This window comes from Musca vetustissima, unplaced genomic scaffold, assembly GCF_032173495.1.
Source record: "Musca vetustissima isolate MV318-11 ecotype Yass unplaced genomic scaffold, APGP_CSIRO_Mvet_v1 utg36902, whole genome shotgun sequence".
NCBI lineage: Eukaryota > Metazoa > Arthropoda > Insecta > Diptera > Muscidae > Musca > Musca vetustissima.
In genome coordinates, this window is record NW_026878835.1 from 97,816 (window position 1) to 118,670 (window position 20,855).

General features: G+C 35.4%; 2 protein-coding genes across 2 annotated transcripts; one reads left to right on the top strand and one right to left on the bottom strand.

Moving 5' to 3' along the window:
- LOC133323609 (transmembrane protein 231) lies at nt 1–1,157 on the bottom strand. Its single transcript, XM_061532525.1, has 3 exons — nt 824–1,157; nt 630–755; nt 1–571 (listed from the first exon to the last, which is right to left on the bottom strand). The coding sequence occupies exons 1-3, from the start codon at nt 1,145–1,147 to the stop codon at nt 59–61; spliced, it is 963 nt and encodes a 320-aa protein (XP_061388509.1). The 5' UTR covers nt 1,148–1,157; the 3' UTR covers nt 1–58.
- Nucleotides 1,158–6,569: 5,412 nt separating this feature from the next.
- On the top strand, nt 6,570–20,091 carry LOC133323606 (probable multidrug resistance-associated protein lethal(2)03659). Its single transcript, XM_061532521.1, has 7 exons — nt 6,570–6,649; nt 15,543–15,773; nt 15,836–17,836; nt 17,986–18,355; nt 18,429–18,579; nt 18,768–19,716; nt 19,791–20,091. Exons 1-7 carry the CDS (start codon nt 6,570–6,572, stop codon nt 20,089–20,091), a joined length of 4,083 nt encoding a protein of 1,360 aa, XP_061388505.1.
- The last annotated feature ends 764 nt before the right edge of the window (nt 20,092–20,855 follow it).

The following is a 20,855-nucleotide window of genomic DNA, read 5'->3' on the forward strand; positions in this document are numbered from 1 at the left end:
TTTAAAAAACACTCGTCTCCGAATAATCATCAACATAAATCCGTTCACCATTTCTTTGTCAGTAGAGTTTCTTCCACGGTATTATCTCCCATGAACGTACAATGTGGCGACCAAAGAGAAAATCTTTCACCTTGTTCATAATATAAAATGAAATGCCAAAGAATGAAGCGAAGTACAACCAAAATTGTCCCAAACGTTCCCAAATACTTAAATGATAACGAGCACCCAATTGCAGTATGTCAATATCCAATTGTATACACAGACCATCGGCTGGAGGTCCTCTACGAAAATAGGTTTCTTGAATATCCAATTCAAAAAATGCTGGATTAGATTTTAATTGATCCAACAGCGATTCCACACCGAATTGTTTAATACTCGATGAATTGCTTGAAATATTTAAATGCCGGAACTTGGTTTTGACATAACGCCCCGGGAAGGGGCATGTAAATTCCACATATTGTTTGAGTACTAAGTCGGCACGTATGTTAATGACACCACTGGCTAATTGCGAGTCATAAGGTATGGTGATGTGTTTGATGAGTACAGCAGGGGGTGATAACTCACATTTGTGCTGGAAATAAGAGAAATGTTTATTTAGATATAAAATAAATTAATGTTATAATACCTACCTTCAGAGATGCCTCAAAAAACAAAACTATATCAAATCCCAATAATTTCTGCTCCAAAGTTTCAAGTTGTTGGGTGAAATGTACACGATCTAATGTGCCATCATAATCCAAATCTTCCGTCCAGTACTGGAAAGATAAAAAAAAACAATTTTTTAAATATATTTTTAATTAGATTTTTTCAAAACTTTTCTTACCTTAGTACCATCACAATAATCAACATTATTTTTATAATTAATTGCATTGTTCAATTGTGGAAATGTGCTGCAGACTATCAAATTATTGTCTTCCATTCGAATATCACCATAAAATATCGACTTGAATTGAAATTGCACCTTTGGCTGTTCATAGAGAATCCGGGACTCAGCAATGCCAGAATATGGACTTAGAAGTGACACCATTAGCAGTGGAATCAAAACCGAAAGTGCAAAAAATGTCAACACCAACATTGTCGCTGCCGAACATATTGCATTTTTATACACAATTGCGGTATTTGTTGTGTGTAGCGGAATAAATTTCATTTTTTACAATACAATTCGACTTTTATTTTTTTATGAAATTTGTTTATTTTTTTAGTCTACTCCAAGCTATGCGTCTTTATTGCATTAAGTTTTGGTTTCTTTTGGAAATAATTTTTCGTATTTCTATAGCAACGGATTTCGATTTCGTTGCGGTTGGCAACGCACAAACATGGCAACTTGTCAACGGGACAGTGGAACAATTTACTAAACAAAAGTTTGTTTTCCCGTTATGGTTTAATGTAAATTTTAGTAGAGACCATTGCTGGTTTCAAAATATACAGGTTTGGTTATTCATTTTGTAGTTTCAAATCTAAACACATATTAAACACACATTCCATGATAAATCTTTATACACTTCATTCAACACCCTGTGATGCAGGGTATTATGTCTTTGTGCATATGTTTGTAACAGGCAAAGGGAATTGAGATAGACCAATGGTTCGGTCTGCCCATGTATTCTTGTGATCTAATTGGATTGAATTTGGCACAGGTCACTTATACCTCCCAAGGACGAACCCTATTGAAATTGATGAAAATCGTTACAGATTTAGATATAGCTCCCATATATTTTGGTTTCCGGAAAAAGAAATCCATTATTTTTATATAAAACCAGTAAGAAAAGTAGTAAAGTCGGACTGGGCCGACTATATGATACCCTTCACGACTTTGGGTATATTCTACATATATATCAAAACATATGTAGAATATATTTGAACCGATTTCGGGGAAACTTGCCAGAGACTAATTTATATTACATCAGTACGTTGTGTCAATCGGCCTAGCTATGGATCTTTTCACGAAGTTTAGCAACATCATTTTAGACTTAATTCAGTACCCTATAACAAAATTCGTGCAAATCGAAAGATATATAGGGACTTTGGTGCACCAATTACATAAAATCGGACGAAAATATATATGGGAGCTATATCTAAATCGGAACCGATATTCACGAAACTTTGCACGCATCATTCTAGACCTTATTCATTACGCTGTGCCAAATTTCGTGGAAATCAAAAGATTTCCAGGGACTTTCGTGGACTATTTACCTAAAATCGGGCGAAGCTATATATGGGAGCTGTATCTAAATCTGAACCAATTTTTACGAAACTTAGCACACGTCATTCTAGCCTTAATTCAGTACGCTATGACCAATTTCGTGCAAATCGAATGATTTTCAGAGATTTTGGTGCATTAATTATCTAAAATCGGATGAAAATATATATGGGAGCTACATCTAAATCTGAACCGATTTTCACGAAACTTTGCACACATCATTCTAGACTTAATTAATTACGCTGTGCCAAATTTCGTGCAGATCGAAAGATATTTAGGGACTTTGGCGCACCATTTACCTTAAATCGAACGAATATATATATATATATATGGGAGCTATATCTAAATCTGAACCGATTTTCAGGAAACTTAACACACATCATTCTAGACATAATTAATTACGCTATGCCAAATTTCGTGCAAATCGAAAGATATGTAGGGACATTGGTACACCATTTACATTAAATCGGACGAAAATATATATGGGACGGACGCATGTCCGTCGATTTAAAAATTGATTCTATGCATATTCTAAAAAGGAACCATGTGTCTATCTCGTTTCCTTTTGCCTGTTACAAACATATGCACAAAGACATAATACCCTGTATTTTATCATTAAAGACATTTTGTAATGCAACGAAAATGATAATATTCTCTTGGCGGACTGTATGTCGGATGCATTAAAATTTTCCAACCAAGATACCGAAGTTTCTGGCGAGTCACTGCAGATGTGTGTGGCCTAGCGTTTTCCTGGTGGAACACGACTGCTGACTTTCATTGAAGTTTATCGTTGGTGCTGCTGTGCTGATGCGAGTGTTCTCTCCTGTTCGAACAATCGTAATGTATCATCCTGACGACGAGTAAAATGATGTGATGTTGTATGAATATCTCCTCATTATTTGATGCTGGATACGATTCCTTTCACACTCTTCTTCCCGAAATTCTGCATCCCGTATTCTTACTTATGACAAATGTGCCATACTAGGAATATCGGAGGAACTTTGTTCGTGATAGTTGCTGACTTTCATTGAAGTTAATCGTTGGTGCTGCTGTGTTGATTCATTTCATATTCTAGGTATCTTTGTTTTTATATAGACAATCTATTTTCAAACATTTGTTTCAATTTTTAATATTTGTTTTTTTTTCGTTAAATGTCTCGGACTTATTTTAGGTGTTTAGCATTGTACATTTTCTAATTTTTCGAACCTTTATGTATAGCCTCCATATGAAAATCTCGGCCGTAAAAACTTCCGAACCGAGCGAACTTTCCGATTTTTAACATGTTTTTTATATATATTTTGTTTTTGGAAGATGTTTTTTTTTTAATATATTGAATAAGAATATTTACTTTTTACTAAATTTCGATCAACAACAAAACAGAATATACCCAATGTACAAAAAAGTCACTGACGAAGAGAAATCAAATCAATGCTATAGAGAAAAGTCAATGTTTGCAATGAGTCATTGTAATTAAAAACTCCAATTGATTTGAATCCAACGTAACATGCGTTTCAAATTCGATATGGCGATATAAATAAAACGACACAGCAGGCAAATTGAGTTGGCATTACAGTGTTACCTAAAATTCGACGTACGCGATCGAAGTTTTGCACCATAATTGTTAAACAGAGGTATTTATATAATAACACCCCTCAAAGGCCATATACGACTTAAAAATAGTTTCAAACACGAGATGTCACCAAATATCAGCGGTCATAAAATCAATAGTATATCCAATTTATATTATATATATTGTTCCTCTGTATGAATACGGTTGTTATACCCTCAGCCTTATGGCTAATGAGGGTATATACACATTGATACGGTGAAAATGTGCCTCATCGTAATAATGGTTTTAGACCCCATGTTTCTTTGGACCAAATCCGTTGGACCAAGTCCGTTTCCGCATGTCTGTCTGGCTGGTGCGCACGATAACTCTCAAGGGGAATAATCGATTTCATCGAAACATTGCACATATTACTATTTCTTCCAAACTTAGTTTAAGTTCGAAGCTGGGGAATAATTAACTTTTTAATAACATGCAAACGCACTATCCGATTTTAACGAAACTTTGCACAACATATTATCTTTACCTAGCCTAGATCAAGTCCCGTCCCGGACCCATTGGTCCACTCCTTATGGTTCCTCCCCCGCAGAGGGTCAAAATTTTAAATACATATAAATTCAAGATTGAAGATGGGACCCATTGGCCCACTCCTTCTTGTAACTCCCCCATAAAATAGTCAAAATTGTTCCAAAAAATTATATTATATTAACATGCAAACGGACTATTCGATTTTAACGAAACTTTGTACAACGTATTATCATTGCCAAGCCTAGATCAAGTAGGAAGATGGGATCCATTGATCTTCTGGTACCTCCACCACAAATGTTTAAAATTTTCAATATATATACATCCAATATCCGGCGAATGGAATGTACAATTTGAACAAAACTTTGCACAAGCCTAGATCAAGTTTGAAGATGAACCCATTGGTCCACTCCTTCAGATACCTATTCCACAAATGGTCGAAATTTTCAATATTTATAAATCAATTATCAGGCGATTGGAATGGCCGATTTGCCCAAGCCCAGATCAAGTCTGAAGACGGAATCCTTTGGTGCACTTCTTCTGGTTCCTCCCACACAAATGGTCTACATTTTTCATATTTATGAATCATGCGAATGGAATGTCCGATTTGAACCAAATTTTGCACAATTTATTATCTTTACCAAGAATAGATCAAGTTTGAAGGTTCACTCCTTCTGCTACCTCACCGACAAATGGCCAAGTTTTCAATATTTATAAATCCAATATCAGGGGAATGAAATGTCCGATTTGACCCAAGCTTTGCACAAGGCGAATGGAATGTCCAATTTGAACCAAATTTTGCACAATCTATTATCTTTACCAACATAGATCAAGTCCTATCTGACCTCTCCTTTGGTACATTCTACAGCATAATTAAACATATAACTTATATAAAAGGAATAATAAAACCTGTGTATAACTCCGAAGACTTCCTTTGCAAACCATATGGTGAGGGAATATATCTCTCGTCAACACCGACTGACACTTTTTTACTTGTTGTAATTCATAACATGAAAACCTCGCCATCTAGTGCTTGATTTGTGAATTTTGTATACACACGTTTTTTTTCATAAATACAATAAATCGATATGAAATTTTGAAAAATCTATACTTCGTAAATTCTAAATTTTTAGAGGGTGTACGAATACAGCTCACATATACTGTATTTTCATCCGATTTCATGTAAATAATATATAAGTAAATGAAAGTCTAGAATAAATTGTATTTAGTGTTGGCAAAAGTGCAGATTAAAATAAGAATCTTGGGAGGCCCCCTTGTATATAGCCATGGTGGTAGAGTATCATATATTCGGCCCCACCCGACTTTCGTTTCTCCCTTTAAAATGTCTTTATGCTATGAAAAATACTTGTAACCCGCATCGGAAGATAATGGCGTGTGAATACCTAACTGTTACAAATTCTTAAATTTTGAATTTTATACAATTAAATATACTTCCTAGGGTACATACACATCAGATCTTACACCAGCTTATCACTTGCTCATGGACATAGATTAAATAAATTTTGAAATTAAATTTAAATTCAAATTTAAAAACTATTTTTTATCAAAGAAATTCTTTCACTAACATACATTTAATAAGAGAATAAAAGAGAATCCCATTTTTGTTTATACTCTCTTAATTTTGGTTGCCAAAAAAACCGAATGCAGTAAAACCAGTTAATACCAGTAGATTAACAACACACGTCCGTCAACTCTTTTTGTGGAATTATTAAATTAATTTCTCTAAATGTGTCAGACGATGTTTTGAATTATTAATTTGTTTTTGTTTTGTTATTGTGTTTCTATTAAATGTTTACAATTCCCAAAGTAAAAACATTTTGATAATGAACTTGGTCAACATATCTCTAATATTTTGCCAGACATTCGTTCGTTCGTTGCCTATCGTAATTGAAATGTTTCGATTCGAATACATAAATGAAATAAACATTCAATTCTCAATTAGCTGGCTGTTATTTTTTCGGTTTTTTGTTGAACCAATGTAGTATTAAATAGTCAATCGAAGAGAGCACGTGTGTCTGGCTGGCTGGCGACTAAGACGACGATGAATAAGCTAACAAAAGAATAAAAGCACAGCAGCAGCATTATAGTGTGTTGTTTTCACTGCTCAGTTAGTTCCCCCCATTAGTTGTTTATATAAAGTTCATTCAGTGTATCTCTCACGGTGTGTGTTTGTGTGAAAGAATTGAAAGAATAGTGTAGAAAACAAGTGTAAATATTTATTAAGGAACATATCGACAACACATAAAAGCAACAACAATGAATAGGACACGTAGAAAAGTTGTCCGTCCAAAAAATCCCTTTTCAACGGCAAATGTCTTTTCACGGTTGAGTTTTTGGTAAGTAGAAACAGTCAAGGACAATGTTCAACAACATCATATCTCGTTTGGAAAAGTACATGGTCGAAATGTTGATAAAGAAGAAATCGTCGGGTGTTTTTTTTTTTCACTACAATATTTGACAAACAGCTGGTCATAGTAAAAAAGGGGTGACAACAGCATAAATAATCTGATGTTGTTATGCGACAGATCGTCTTTGTGTAATATTGTTTTTTTTCGTTCTCAATTCTTTTTGGGATTATTCGATAAATTAAACCGTTATTGAATTCATTTAATAACAATTAGTTCGATTAAGAGCGCACACCATTTTTTTGTTGGAATTGTAAATACACTGGTGATCAAAATTATAACAACTGAAATATATGATCTGTTCCAGAACCTGCAAGAATTTTATATTAATGGAAATTGTTTTCGATGTTTTCTTTATAAATTCGAAAGAATTTGCCTTTTTTGTGTTGGGGATCATACACATAATAAATTTTCTTTAAATTATCGGAAAATTTAACATATTTCTTCACTTTTAACCATGGTTTAATTATTACTAGGTAGGGCATAGCTACCATCCGATTACAATTTGTTTTCCTCAAGGTGGCTTATTCTATCAAATCAAAATACATATTCTGTGTATGTGTGTGTATTGTTTTGAATACTATGTCAATTAAATTAAAATTTATTCAAATTTTATTGAAATGAAAATAATTTTTACTGCTTTCGTCTGGAATAAATTACTTTGTTATAGTACGTTTACATTTAACCGGATTTCGTTAACCCAGTGGGTTTCAATTGTCATTTTCTTTGCATATATGTCAAATAAATCCTCATAAAGTAGGTTAACCCGGTAAAAAGTTCTAATGTACAAGGAGTTTTATGGATGACACGATGGGATTATGGGAATAAATTACAACCTTCCATTAATTATTCTCGTTTTTATTACTTAGTATGTGTTTTAAAAAAAATGTCACAAAAACACAACAACCTGTTGCGTATATTTATTTCATATTTAGCAGAAGAAGCCACAACCTACATAGTTGATTTTTTGTTATTCTCCTCAAACTGTCCTACCTCATATTGTTCTACCATGATAGCTACTTTCTAATAAACATTTTCCTCTCAGACTTTTCTAATAAATGTTAATATTTTGTTGGATATATTTGCTTTAAAATGTTTATATAGTCCTTTGCTGTCATGATGTCATCATAAAATCATTACATTATCATTACAGAGCCTCCACCATATTTGATTGGGAATGCGATTATAAGGAGACAAGTTCGTACTGTTGTCTCGCCAAAATTTTTAGGCGTACATCCAATATTTTTTATATTGAGTTTGGACTCATCCGTGAACGGAGCAGTATAGTCGGACGGGTCGACCATATGATACCCTACACAACTATCACAAAAATCGAACTTTCTTCATATATCGCGATATTTGCACCCCCTTGACCGGTTATGGAACAGCTAAACTTTCTGACCCTGGCATATTTTTTTTATCTTACTATCCCGGGGTGAATTTTGGTCACTTTAGGTTTTGGAATAGACGTTCTAAGTATTTGGTCAGATCCCCTTCACCGTGTAAACATCATGTAAAATTCCATAGCAATCAGCACATAGCCTAATACATAGCCAACTTTAAATATTTATGTATAACTACCACATTCGAGTATATACAACAATATAATTGATATCACTTTAAAGACCAAGCACTCCTCTTGGATATACCATCAACTTCTCTGATCTATGTTCTTCAGGAGTAAATATGCAGGAGATGAAAAAACTGCAAACAACTGCTGTCATTTCTAAGCCCGACAGCAGTTAAAATTATTCCAGTGACAGCTCATTACATATATTGTTTACAAGCATTCAAAAGCATTTTGGTGAGAATTTTCCAGAAAAAATGTTATTCTTGGTGGAATTCAAGCGTGATAGTGTGATGTATTTATATTTGGCTGGAAAACCACAAGTGATTATCATTAGAGCACTCTAGCATTTAAATGTGAATAAATCCTTTGTGTCTTGTACCATCGCTCGTTACCGTGATACTGGTAGCGTAGCCCGACGTCAAGGAACTGGACAGAAGAAAATGGTTCGAAAAGTAAAGATGCGACTTGATCGAAACCCGCTTCGCAGTGAGCTGAACATATCGCAATATTCCATTCGGCAAATATTGAAATATGAGCTCGGGGTAAAGCCACTGAAGAGATGCTTCGCATGACCGAATTTAGTTTTCTCTGATGAGAAAACATTCGTTGTCCAGCCGTTTGTAAACAAACAAAATGATCGTGATTACTTGCCAAAGAGGTCAGCTGAAAATATGCTCCTTCGGTTGGCCACCAGAACTCAAGCGCCGCCCATGGTGTTGGTGTGGGCCGCCATAATAGCCGCTCGTATTAATCGACCGTGGCATCAAAATAAATGCCTAATATTATCGCAAAATTATTTTGGAGGGTGTATTAAAGCCTTGGGCACGCAAACATTTTGTCCGCAGGCCTTGGTCATTCCAAAATCTCCGGATACCAATCCGTTGGACTATTGTGTCTGGAGTATTTTGGAAAGCAATGTTGACACTAAAAAATACCAAAGTGTCGATCACCTCAAGCAAGCGTTTCGCCGGGAATGGGCCAAAATACCGCAGAGCAACATTCGGACAGCGTGTGACAGTTTCATTGGCCGTTTGAAGGCCATAATTCGTGCCAAAGATGACCAATTCGAACAAGTCTAAACTTATTCTAAAATTTGATGCATTTTTGGAAATTTGTTGCTTTCATTCAAAAAAATTTAAAAATTATGGCGTTTGACTTTGTTGCAGTTTTTTATCTCACCATGTATACGCCATAGAATATAAATTTTGCCATTTTTACAAAATTCCACTAAATATTGACCGATCATTATACAAATAGTCCTGTTTATTCCCTGGCCACCTCCCCTTCTCAATATAAAATTTCGTGGTCGAGTTATGACGATCGGTATACATAAAGGTGGATCCAAGACCAATATTTCGCGGCATTACAAACTCTTGGGGCTGCACAAAGTTATAATACCCTGACAACCTTTTGTGTATAAAAACAATTCTCCTCTAGAAGTTAAAAAGGCCTGTTTTGCACTTTTTGAAAAAAAAATCGTATTTGTTTATTAACGCATATGGATCTTTAAATCCAATTTATTCGATGTAATTTCGCACTGTTTGAGGTGTGGCATGAATTCAAAGTTTCAAAATTCAATCAGTTGTACGCCACTTACAGAAGGATCTGTGCATATTTGACAATGTAGTAATGCACAATGTCTTCTTCAGAACTTGGAATGGTTTAAATTCCGACCCGCTTTATTAAATTGCTTACTTTTTTGTAACTTGATACGACATATTTCGCACTGTTTGAGGTGTGACATGAATTCAAAGTTTCAAAATTCAATCAGTTGTACGCCACTTACAGAAGGATCTGTGCATATTTGACAATGTAGTAATGCACAATGTCTTCTTCAGAACTTGGAATGGTTTAAATTCCGACCCGCTTTATTAAATTGCTTACTTTTTTGTAACTTGATACGACAAGTCTTTTTTTCAAATTTCTGTAAAGATTTTAAAACATTGTGTGCATCTATTACAATTTTCCGTTGTTCGTCTGAAAGTTCGCTTGATTTTTTACCCATATCGAGTTTCTCGAACTATTTTGTAACGGTTGCACTGAATTTGATATATTTTAATAAATAACACAGTCCTCAACAGGGAAAGCACTGAAATACAATTTTTTTCACATATCCTGTTAATTACAACAATAACATTGATTTGCCATCTGGACGAATAAGTGGTTTGTTAGCAGTATAATGCAAACAGCGCCATCTAGCTTTTAATCCATGAAACAGAATGTCACATTTTTGTGTCCTTTTTCTTTTTTATATACGAAATAAATTTCATACCTTTTTTTAGAATTTTTAATGATTTTAAGGTTTATCATTGGTGTGCGAATACGGATTTTGAATACTGTATGTTTCTGGTGTCTCTAAATTTAATTATAAGTCCACTTATTCCCGATAAACGGAAATTTAGGGTTCAAAAAAGGACAACATAATTTCTTGTAGGCAAAAAAACCTCCATAAACGAATAAATAAAGTAAATCATTGAATAATTAAAACCATTGAATAAAGAAAACCATTGCATAATGAAAACCATTGGTCTCCAAAATCTATGATGATTCCCTTTAAAAGAAACAAGATTTTTTTATAAATACAAAAAAAATCAAAACAAAATATTCTAAAACATAAACCAGTAATTTCCGCCTCAAGTCGCTTTGATCAACAATTTGTCATAGAGATTAAGTATAAATAAATCCGCATATAACCGCAAATGTGTTTGAGAGGGAGTTATCGTTAAAAATAAGTTGTGCGTATCAACAGGATTGCATTTCAACCGAACGTCATAAAGAACATTAAAATTATAGAGAGAAATAATACGATTTTGTGATGAAATATGTTGTTCTCTAATCGAAACTATATTTAAATCTACAGAAATTCAATGACAAACAAAAAAAAACAACAACAAATAAAAAGACCTAAGCTTCAGTATTGCAAGGCTAATGCAAGGTATGGTGGAGAATCAATAATGATGTGATTTATTTACTTTACTATGTACAATATAAACATTGGTGGGCAAAATTAAATGGTAATGATTTTTTTATTCAACTTACCCCTAATCTTTATACGCATGTGATAAAGCTATGCACAAAACTTTTCAATTTTTTACCGATTGCAAAGGAACTTTGTGGCTAGTACTCGTCGGATCGTTTCTAATAGAACTAAATTTGATCATGCTAGGCCTTTTGGTATTGAGCTATAAAAATTGATTTGCTCGAAATCCTATGTTAAATCGAGATAATTTCAATTACAAAACTGTTTCAGCACCAAAACAAGGCATCACATCTCATAAAAGCAGTTCTTACTCAATTCATTTCATTATATGATTTATGAAATTTACGATTTTTCAGATATTGATTGAAAACTTCGTTTAAGCGCAACGAGTTTAATTTATCCGAAGTTCTTTTAATTGAAAATTCTGCTTAAGAGAAAATTTTTTTCTGAAATTAGGCGAAAACCGAAACCGAATTCGACTGTAAATAGGCTCTTTTCTTGTTTTTTAAATCATGTGAATGCCATGAAATTGTCATAAAATCTGAAGTGGCAACAGGCAACACATATATGTTTACACAAATCATCTAGCATATCTCAAAACAATTCTACATGATTTTGAAATAGTACTTTCATTTATAAAATTTCCATCTAAATATTACAAAAAAAAACCTCCACCCATTTCTAATAATTTTGCCCGATACTGTGAACATAAAACAACATTTATGTTTAATCGAACTTGGTAACTGCAAACAAATTATATAAAATTAAATACGATTAAATGAACTTGAAGAGTTTTCAAAAAAAAAAAAAAAAAACGGAATGCACGCTATTTTTTAAAGGAAAAACACGTTTGTCGTTTGCAGATAAAGAAAAAATCATACTTTCTAATGTTTAGATTTAACCTTGATAAGGGAAATGCCAAATATTATGGTGATCGTTTAACGATAACAGGTGCTCGATTAATGCGGAGTACTAGAGCGTAATAAATTAGACGGTTATCATTAACATTGGGTTATTTATTAGCATTTTTGGGTAGATTTTTGTGTTTTTCTTTTTTTGTGTTTTTGCCAGGAGATATGCGGCCGGTTAAAACACCCACAAAACTGGCTAACGCTAGTACAGATAAACTAACATCGGCAAATTTTGTTTTGGTGATTTTTTGTTTGTTTTTAAATTACCAACAATTTGATGGAATTTGAAGAATGGCATAGATAATTCGTTGATCTAAAGAATTTAATTGTTATGCGATCCACAAAAGTACCATTAATCATATCAACTTATATATACTACAAGGTAGGGGAATAAGAAAATGCAACTTAGCATTTAGTGCTCATCGAGCATGGACGTACGCAGGGGGGCGGCCCGAAATGAATTTTTTCACAGTAAATTTATGTTGCAACAGCGATTTCTTTCATTTTGTACTAATTTTGCTTTTACATAGAGAACTGCATATGCCAGGAGAGCTAATCAACATACACACACATGTGTTGACCATAATTAAAATTTTGTACCATATAGTTTCTTTGTTCTCCCATAATATGTATTTCCAAAACTACCTCCATATCTTCCTGTGAAGAGCTGCAGGTATTCTTCTTCCTATGGAAAACCTGGAGGTATTCTTCTTCCTATAGGAGAAGAGCTGGATGCATTTTTCTTCCTACCGGCAGGTATTTTTCTTCATATAAGAAAGCTGGAGGTATTCTTCTTCCTATAGGAGAGCTGGACATGTGTTTCTTCCTGTGAAAGAGCAGGAGGTATTCTTCATGGGGTAGAACTGCAGGAATTGTTCAGCAGGTATACTTCTTCCTGTGGAAGCGCTGCAAGTATTCTTCTTCCTGTGGAAGAGCTGCTGGTCTTTTTCTTCCTGTGGAAGAGCTGCAGGTATTCTTCGTCCTGTGGATGAGCTGCTGGTATTTTTCTTCCTGTGGAGAGGAGAGCTGGACGTGTGTTTCTTCATGTGGAAGAGCAGGAAATATTCTTCCTTGGGAAGAGATCTTGTAATACTTATTTCCAAAACTAATTCCAAATATCATGATTTAAACTCTATAGGTTCATCCAAATCTTAATTTTACCAATTTTAATTGACATAAATAGAATAGAAATCATATTTCCCAATTTCAGGATTCCAGCTCGATCGCTCACTCACTTCACTCAAATCCACTTTTGGTACCATTTAGTACATAGTACAAATTTTCTCCAAAATTCTTACGACCCTAAACCTTGAACGTAATCTAGTACAATGTTGAAAATCAGCTTGGCTAACTTCAATGAGAAATTGCAACAATTGTGTTTAGAGGCGGATGATTCCGCTACCAAGATATGATTGGTCTGTGTACCGGTTTATTTTTCTGACTAGCATATGCCCGCTACTTCGTTAGCGAATGTGACAATTAAATTATTCTCACATATCAAAATATATAATTTTGCTTTTACATAGAGAACTGCATATGCCAGGAGAGCTAATCAACATACACACACATGTGTTGACCATAATTAAAATTTTGTACCATATAGTTTCTTTGTTCTCCCATAATATGTATTTCCAAAACTACCTCCATATCTTCCTGTGAAGAGCTGCAGGTATTCTTCTTCCTATGGAAAACCATTCTTCTTCCTATAGGAGAAGAGCTGGATGCATTTTTCTTCCTACCGGCAGGTATTTTTCTTCATATAAGAAAGCTGGAGGTATTCTTCTTCCTATAGGAGAGCTGGACATGTGTTTCTTCCTGTGAAAGAGCAGGAGGTATTCTTCATGGGGTAGAACTGCAGGAATTGTTCAGCAGGTATACTTCTTCCTGTGGAAGCGCTGCAAAGTATTCTTCTTCCTGTGGAAGAGCTGCTGGTCTTTTTCTTCCTGTGGAAGAGCTGCAGGTATTCTTCGTCCTGTGGATGAGCTGCTGGTATTTTTCTTCCTGTGGAGAGGAGAGCTGGACGTGTGTTTCTTCATGTGGAAGAGCAGGAAATATTCTTCCTTGGGAAGAGATCTTGTAATACTTATTTCCAAAACTAATTCCAAATATCATGATGTAAAATCTATAGGTTCATCCAAATCTTCAGGATTCCAGCTCGATCGCTCACTCACTTCACTCAAATCCACTTTTGGTACCATTTAGTACATATTAGAACAAAACTTCCTACATATCCCAATCATAAACCCCAACAGTGGCCTTCTAAATTTAGTACACATAAATCCAATAGAAATCATATTTCCCAATATCAGGATTCCGGCCCGATCGCTTCACTCAAATATAATTGTACCAAATTATATACCATTTAGAACACATAAGTATGAATTTCCAAAACTTCCTAACTTCAAGATTCCAGCTCTATCGGCTCACCAAAAAACACATTTCAACAAAAATTCAAATTATACAAAATTTAGTACCCATGTATATGAATTTTCAAAACTACATCCATACCCTAATTCTACACTCCAACAGTAACTTTATTTCCAAACTTCAGTGTTCAGCTCTATCGGTTCACTCAAAACCACATTTGGTGACATCTAGTACACATTAGTATAAAACATCCTACATATCCCAATCCTACACCCGAACATTGTATCAAATTTAGTACCATTTAGTACACATAAGTACGAATTTCAAAAACTTTCTACATACCCCAAATCCTATAACCCAACAATGATTCTATCTTCAAATTTCAGGATCCCAGCTTTATCGATGCACCCAAAATTCAAATTGTACCAAATCTAGTACCGTTTAGTACACATAACTCCGAATTTCCAAATCTATCTCCAAATGTCAGTGGTCCAGCTCTATCGGTTCACCTAAATCCAAAATGTACCAAATATTGTATCATTTAGTACTTTTCGTACACATAAGTAAACAATTTCCAAAACTACCCACCTAATTATCACTCTCCTACACTCCGACGGTAATGCTGATTTCAAATTTAAGGATTCCAGCTTCATCCGTTTCTCCAAATTCAATTTGTACCAAATTTATTACACTTTAGTACTTTTCGTATATTTGAGTACACGTTTTGAAAATCACCTCCTTATATCGACCCTACTTATCAACCTTTTAATTTGCATTCCAAATTTCAAGTTTTTAGCTCTATCCATTCACATGCTACGAAATTGTACCAAATATAGTACATTTCAGTACTTTTCGGATACTTATAGTTCTAATGTCCAAAAACACCCTCTGCTACATGAATTCTACACTCTACACGGTTCTCCAAATAGTACCACATTTAGTACTTTTTACATTTTAAAGATTTGTTATCAAAAAATGTTTTATTCTTATTTTCAGGTGGATGAGAGATCTATTTGGACGTGGCCTCAAGGGACCTATACACGATGAAGAACTTTATCAGCATCGCAAAAGTTTAGACAGTGAAAAAGTTACAGAGAAATTCAACCACCTATGGGAAGATGAAAAGAAAAAGAAAAATCCCAGTGTTGCGCGATTGATCGCCAGAGCCTACGGTTCGGTATTTATACCACTTGGTATACCCGTATCAATATGTGAATCTTTATCAAAGTAAGTCAACATTCTCTTCTTGAATCTGACAAAAAAATAATTCTCCACCCCTATTTTTACAGAGCTCTACAACCATTATTTCTGGGTGGCCTGGTATCATATTTTGCCACCGGACAAACGTCGATAAGCAAAGAGAATGCCTATATGTTTGCGATTGGCATTGTTGTATGTTGCATCATGCGGGTCATGTTACTGCATCCATACGTTTACTATCTCTTTAATTTGGGTACAAAAATTCGTCTAGGCCTCTCGGGTCTTATGTATCGGAAATGTCTGAAACTTCCCAAAAGTGCTGCCAGCGATCGGCTACGAGCCCGTGCCATTAATATTCTATCAAATGATTTGAGTTCATTCGATTATGCACTCAGTTTTCTGCATGATGTGTGGAAGGGTCCGGCCGAATCGCTGTTAATCGGCTATTTAATGTACAAGGAAATCGGACTGTCAGCTATTATTGGTGTCGCATTTATGTTGAGTTTTATACCGCTACAGGGTTGGGCTGCTAAAAATGCCGCCTATTATCGCCAAAAGACAGCGGAACAAACCGATTTGAGAGTAAAGCTGATGAATGAAATCATTCAGGGTATCCAGGTGATCAAAATGTATGCCTGGGAGAAATCATTTGCCAAAGTTGTGGAAGAGGTTCGTCGCAAGGAGGTTAAAGCTATTCGCGGTACATCCTTCATCCATGCCACTTTATGCTGTTCTTCGATGATTTCACCGCTGTCGGTATTCTTGGCCCTGGTATCGTATGTTTATATGGGAGATACTTTGACGGCAAAGCGGGTCTATACCGTCTCCTCATACTTTAGTATGCTGAACGAGTCAATGGTACACTTCTGGCCCCTGGCAATAAAGTACATCTCGGAAGCACTGGTTTCTTGCCGCAGATGTAGAGACTTTCTATTAGATGGTGATGATGATGAAGAAGAATCTCCCCCACCACTGAAGAATAAGGAAGAGGAGTTCATAATCAACAAGAAGAAACACTTGGAAGCCAATGGCGGAATTGAGCATGCTGAAAATGTTCCCCTCACTGCCGGCGCAAATAACCAAACTAATGGCAGAATTGTTAATGTTGATGCGCCTAGTAAAGGTATTATATTACGCAATGTAAGTGCATCATGGGATACAACGGAGGGATATAAAAACAAGGCCGTCGATAATTTGAACTGTGAAATTCAAGAACGCACCTTGGCTGCTGTGGTTGGTCCCGTCGGCTCTGGAAAATCCACATTTCTCAATGTACTCTTGGGTGAATTGGAAATTGATTCCGGCGAAGTGTTGATAAATGGCAAAATCTCATATTGTTCCCAGGAACCATGGGTATTTGAGGGTACCATACGAGATAATGTGGTTTTTGTGGAGGACTATAATGAGAAGCGTTATAAAAAGGTCCTGGAAGTATGTGCCTTAAATAGAGATCTTGAGTTGATGCCGAGAGGAGATTTGACAATGATTGGTGAACGTGGTGCTAGTTTAAGTGGTGGCCAAAGGGCACGTGTTAATTTAGCCCGTGCTATATATCGTAAGGCTGATATATATCTGTTGGATGATCCACTATCCGCTGTCGACACTAATGTCGGTAAACATATATACGATAAATGTGTTAAGGAGTTCCTATCGAAGAAAATATGTATACTAGTCACACATCAGTTGCAGTATTTGTTCGATGTTAAACATCTAATACTTATGGGTTCGGGTAGTATCGTGGCCCAAGGAAATTATAGGGAATTGAGAAAATCAAAACAATTCCAATATTTGGCTCAGACGCACAAGGAAAGCATGAGCGAAACGGCAGGTGATGCGGCGCGTGATATACGTGTACGCACTTTGAGTGAAACGGAGAGTATTGCAGAAAGTGTCCATGGCCTGTTGGGCCCCGATGAAGATCCCGTCGAAGATGATAACAAGGAACAGCAAGCAATTGGTTCCGTTAAGCTGGGTGTCTATTTATCCTATTTCAAGGCATTGGAAAGTTCATTCTTCCTTTTCATTATCTTTGGTCTTTTCATTTCGGCTCGAATTATGTTGAATGGTGTCGATTATTTCCTATCTAGATGGTAAGTGGAAATCATTTTTTTAATAATATTTCCCATATACAAAGTTAATTTCCTTACCCAATAAAATGTTCGTCGATGCCATTTTTTCTTGTTGTCCTTCAATTTTTTAATCAATTCCCTTCTCACCTTCCCTCTCATCGAATTTTCAGGGTCGTCTGGGAAGAAAATGTCGGCCACCTGCAACTCGATAAGTATTTAAATACTACAGAGGAGCCGATACCATCGAATACAACCACAACACTGGACAGTGGTGAATATGAGGAGCGCAAAAATCGTATGATTATATATTCGGTAATGTTGGGTTCGGCACTAATTGTCTTTATCCTGCGTACCTTCGGTTTCTACACAATGTGTTTGAGAATTTCATTGAAATTGCATGATCGTCTATTTCGTGGTATTACACGTACCACCATGTACTTTTTCAATACAAATCCATCGGGTCGTATTCTCAATCGATTCTCCAAAGATATTCGTACAGTTGATGCTGATTTACCACCCACATTAATGGATTGTATATCGGTGAGTAGGGAAAATTAGTTGTATAAATCTGTAATGATACTAAGTTGTTTTTTTATTATTCTTATAATTCCAGTTCGCCATCGACATTTCCGGTGTAATACTTATTGTGGCCATTGCAAACTATTGGCTTCTCCTGCCTGCTTGTGTGATCTTGATGTGCCTGATTGGCATCCGTTATGTTTATACGATGACAAGTCGCAGTGTTAAACGTTTGGAATCGATATGTGAGTATAAATAAAAATAAATTGTGCAAAAAAAATCAAAAAAATTTATGTAAGATCTTCTATTCCCTATTGAAATTTTTTCTAATTCCAACAATTCGATCTTCAAATTTATGCCATAGAAGAAGGTCTTCTATCCCGTATTGAAACTTTTCTAATTTCAACTATTGAATCTTCTCTTTCCTTTCCAGCTCGCAGTCCTGTCTATTCGCTTACAAATCAAACATTCCAAGGTCTATCCACCATTCGAGCCTTAGAAGCTGAACGTGCCTTAGAAAAGGAATTTCATAGCTTCCAAAATTCAAACACCTCAGCATGGTTCCTGTTTATTTCCTGCAATCGAGCCTTTGCCCTATGGACAGATGTCATCTGTTTGATCTATATCACCTTGGTAACATTCAGTTTTCTCGTGTTGAGTTCACATTTCAATAGCGGTGAGGTGGGTTTGGCTATCCTGCATTCGACAACAATGATCGGAATGTGTCAATGGGGTATGCGTCAAACTGCCGAATTGGAAAATCAAATGACCTGTGTAGAACGTGTTATGGAATACATTGACCAACCACCCGAATCGGCAATGGAGACGGAAGAAAAGAATAAGCCCAAAGGAGAATGGCCCACCGAAGGTCGCATTGAATTTGTCAATTTCAAAATGCGTTACAATCCTAACGGAGATTATGTCTTGAGAAATCTAAATATGGCAACAAGACCATTTGAAAAAATTGGTATTGTTGGCCGAACTGGGGCGGGAAAATCATCAATTGTTCAGGCTCTATTCCGTTTGGCGAACAATGAAGGTGCCATATATATTGATGGCATTAATACCGAACAATTAGGCCTGTACGATTTGAGAAGTAAAATCTCAATTATACCTCAAGATCCTGTACTATTTTCGGGTACCTTACGTTACAATTTGGATCCATTGGGTGTGTGCAGTGATGCTGATATTTGGAGAGTTTTGGAAGAGGTTGAACTTAAGGGTCATGTTTCAACAATGATAGGCGGTCTCAATTGTCCCATGTATGATGGTGGTGCGAATTTCAGTGTGGGTCAGAGGCAATTGGTTTGCTTGGCAAGATCAATTTTGCGTAAAAATAAAATCCTTATTATGGATGAAGCCACAGCCAATGTGGATCCAGAGTAAGTATTAATATATATTACTTTTTACGATATGGGAAGCTCTAAATAATTCTTTTAATTTTTCCCCTATTCAGAACGGATAAACTTATACAAAAAACAATCCGCACGAAATTCTCCAATTGCACTGTCCTCACAATTGCCCATCGTCTACACACCGTCATGGATTGTGATCGTATTTTGGTCATGGATGCTGGTCAAGCCGTTGAATTTGGCCATCCATATGAGTTGCTGCAAAAACCAAATGGTGTTCTCCGCAGTCTGGTCGACCATACAGGATCGTCGGCAGCGTCGGGTTTATTAAGTATCGCGGAAGAAAATTATAAATTAAAAACACAAGCTCCTAGTAATGAGAAAGTCATTACAAGCTCACAATAATAGTATTTCATAGAATATAAATTAACGAATTTATAGTAACAATTTTTTTAGGAACAATGTACTTACAATGTAACTACTATATACTTATATATTGCCACTTCCAACACATACATAGTATGTACTTATTTATACAATTTTGTTAGCTATACATATATATTTTTAAATGGTTTTGAATTTGATTTTTTATAATATGGTGAAAATAAACAAAAATATACACAAATTTTACAAAGGAATTTAATCTTTTAACGGTTCAGATTTAGATATAGCTCCCATATATATTTTCGTCCGATTTATGTAAATCGAAAGAAGTATAGGGGCTTTGGTACAATTTGCATAATGGACTGAAATAAGTCTAGAACGATGAAAAATCGGTTTAGATTTAGATATAGCTCCCATATATATTTTCGTCCGATTTTATGTAAATGGTGCACCAAAGTCCCTGTTTATCTTTCGATTTTCACGAAATTTGGCATTGCGTACTGAATTTTCTTTAGAATGGTGTGTGCTAAGTTTCGTGAAAATCGGTTCACATTTAGATATGGCTCCCATATATATTTTCGTCCGATTTTTTAAACTTCGCACACGTTTCGTGAAAATCGGATCAGATTTAGATATAGCTGTCATATATATTTTCCTCCGATTTTAGGTAAATGGTGTACTAAACTGTCCGATTGATTTAAACTTCGCACACGTTTCGTGAAAATCGGATCAGATTTAGATATAGCTTCCATATATATTTCCCTCCGATTTTAGGTAAATGGTGT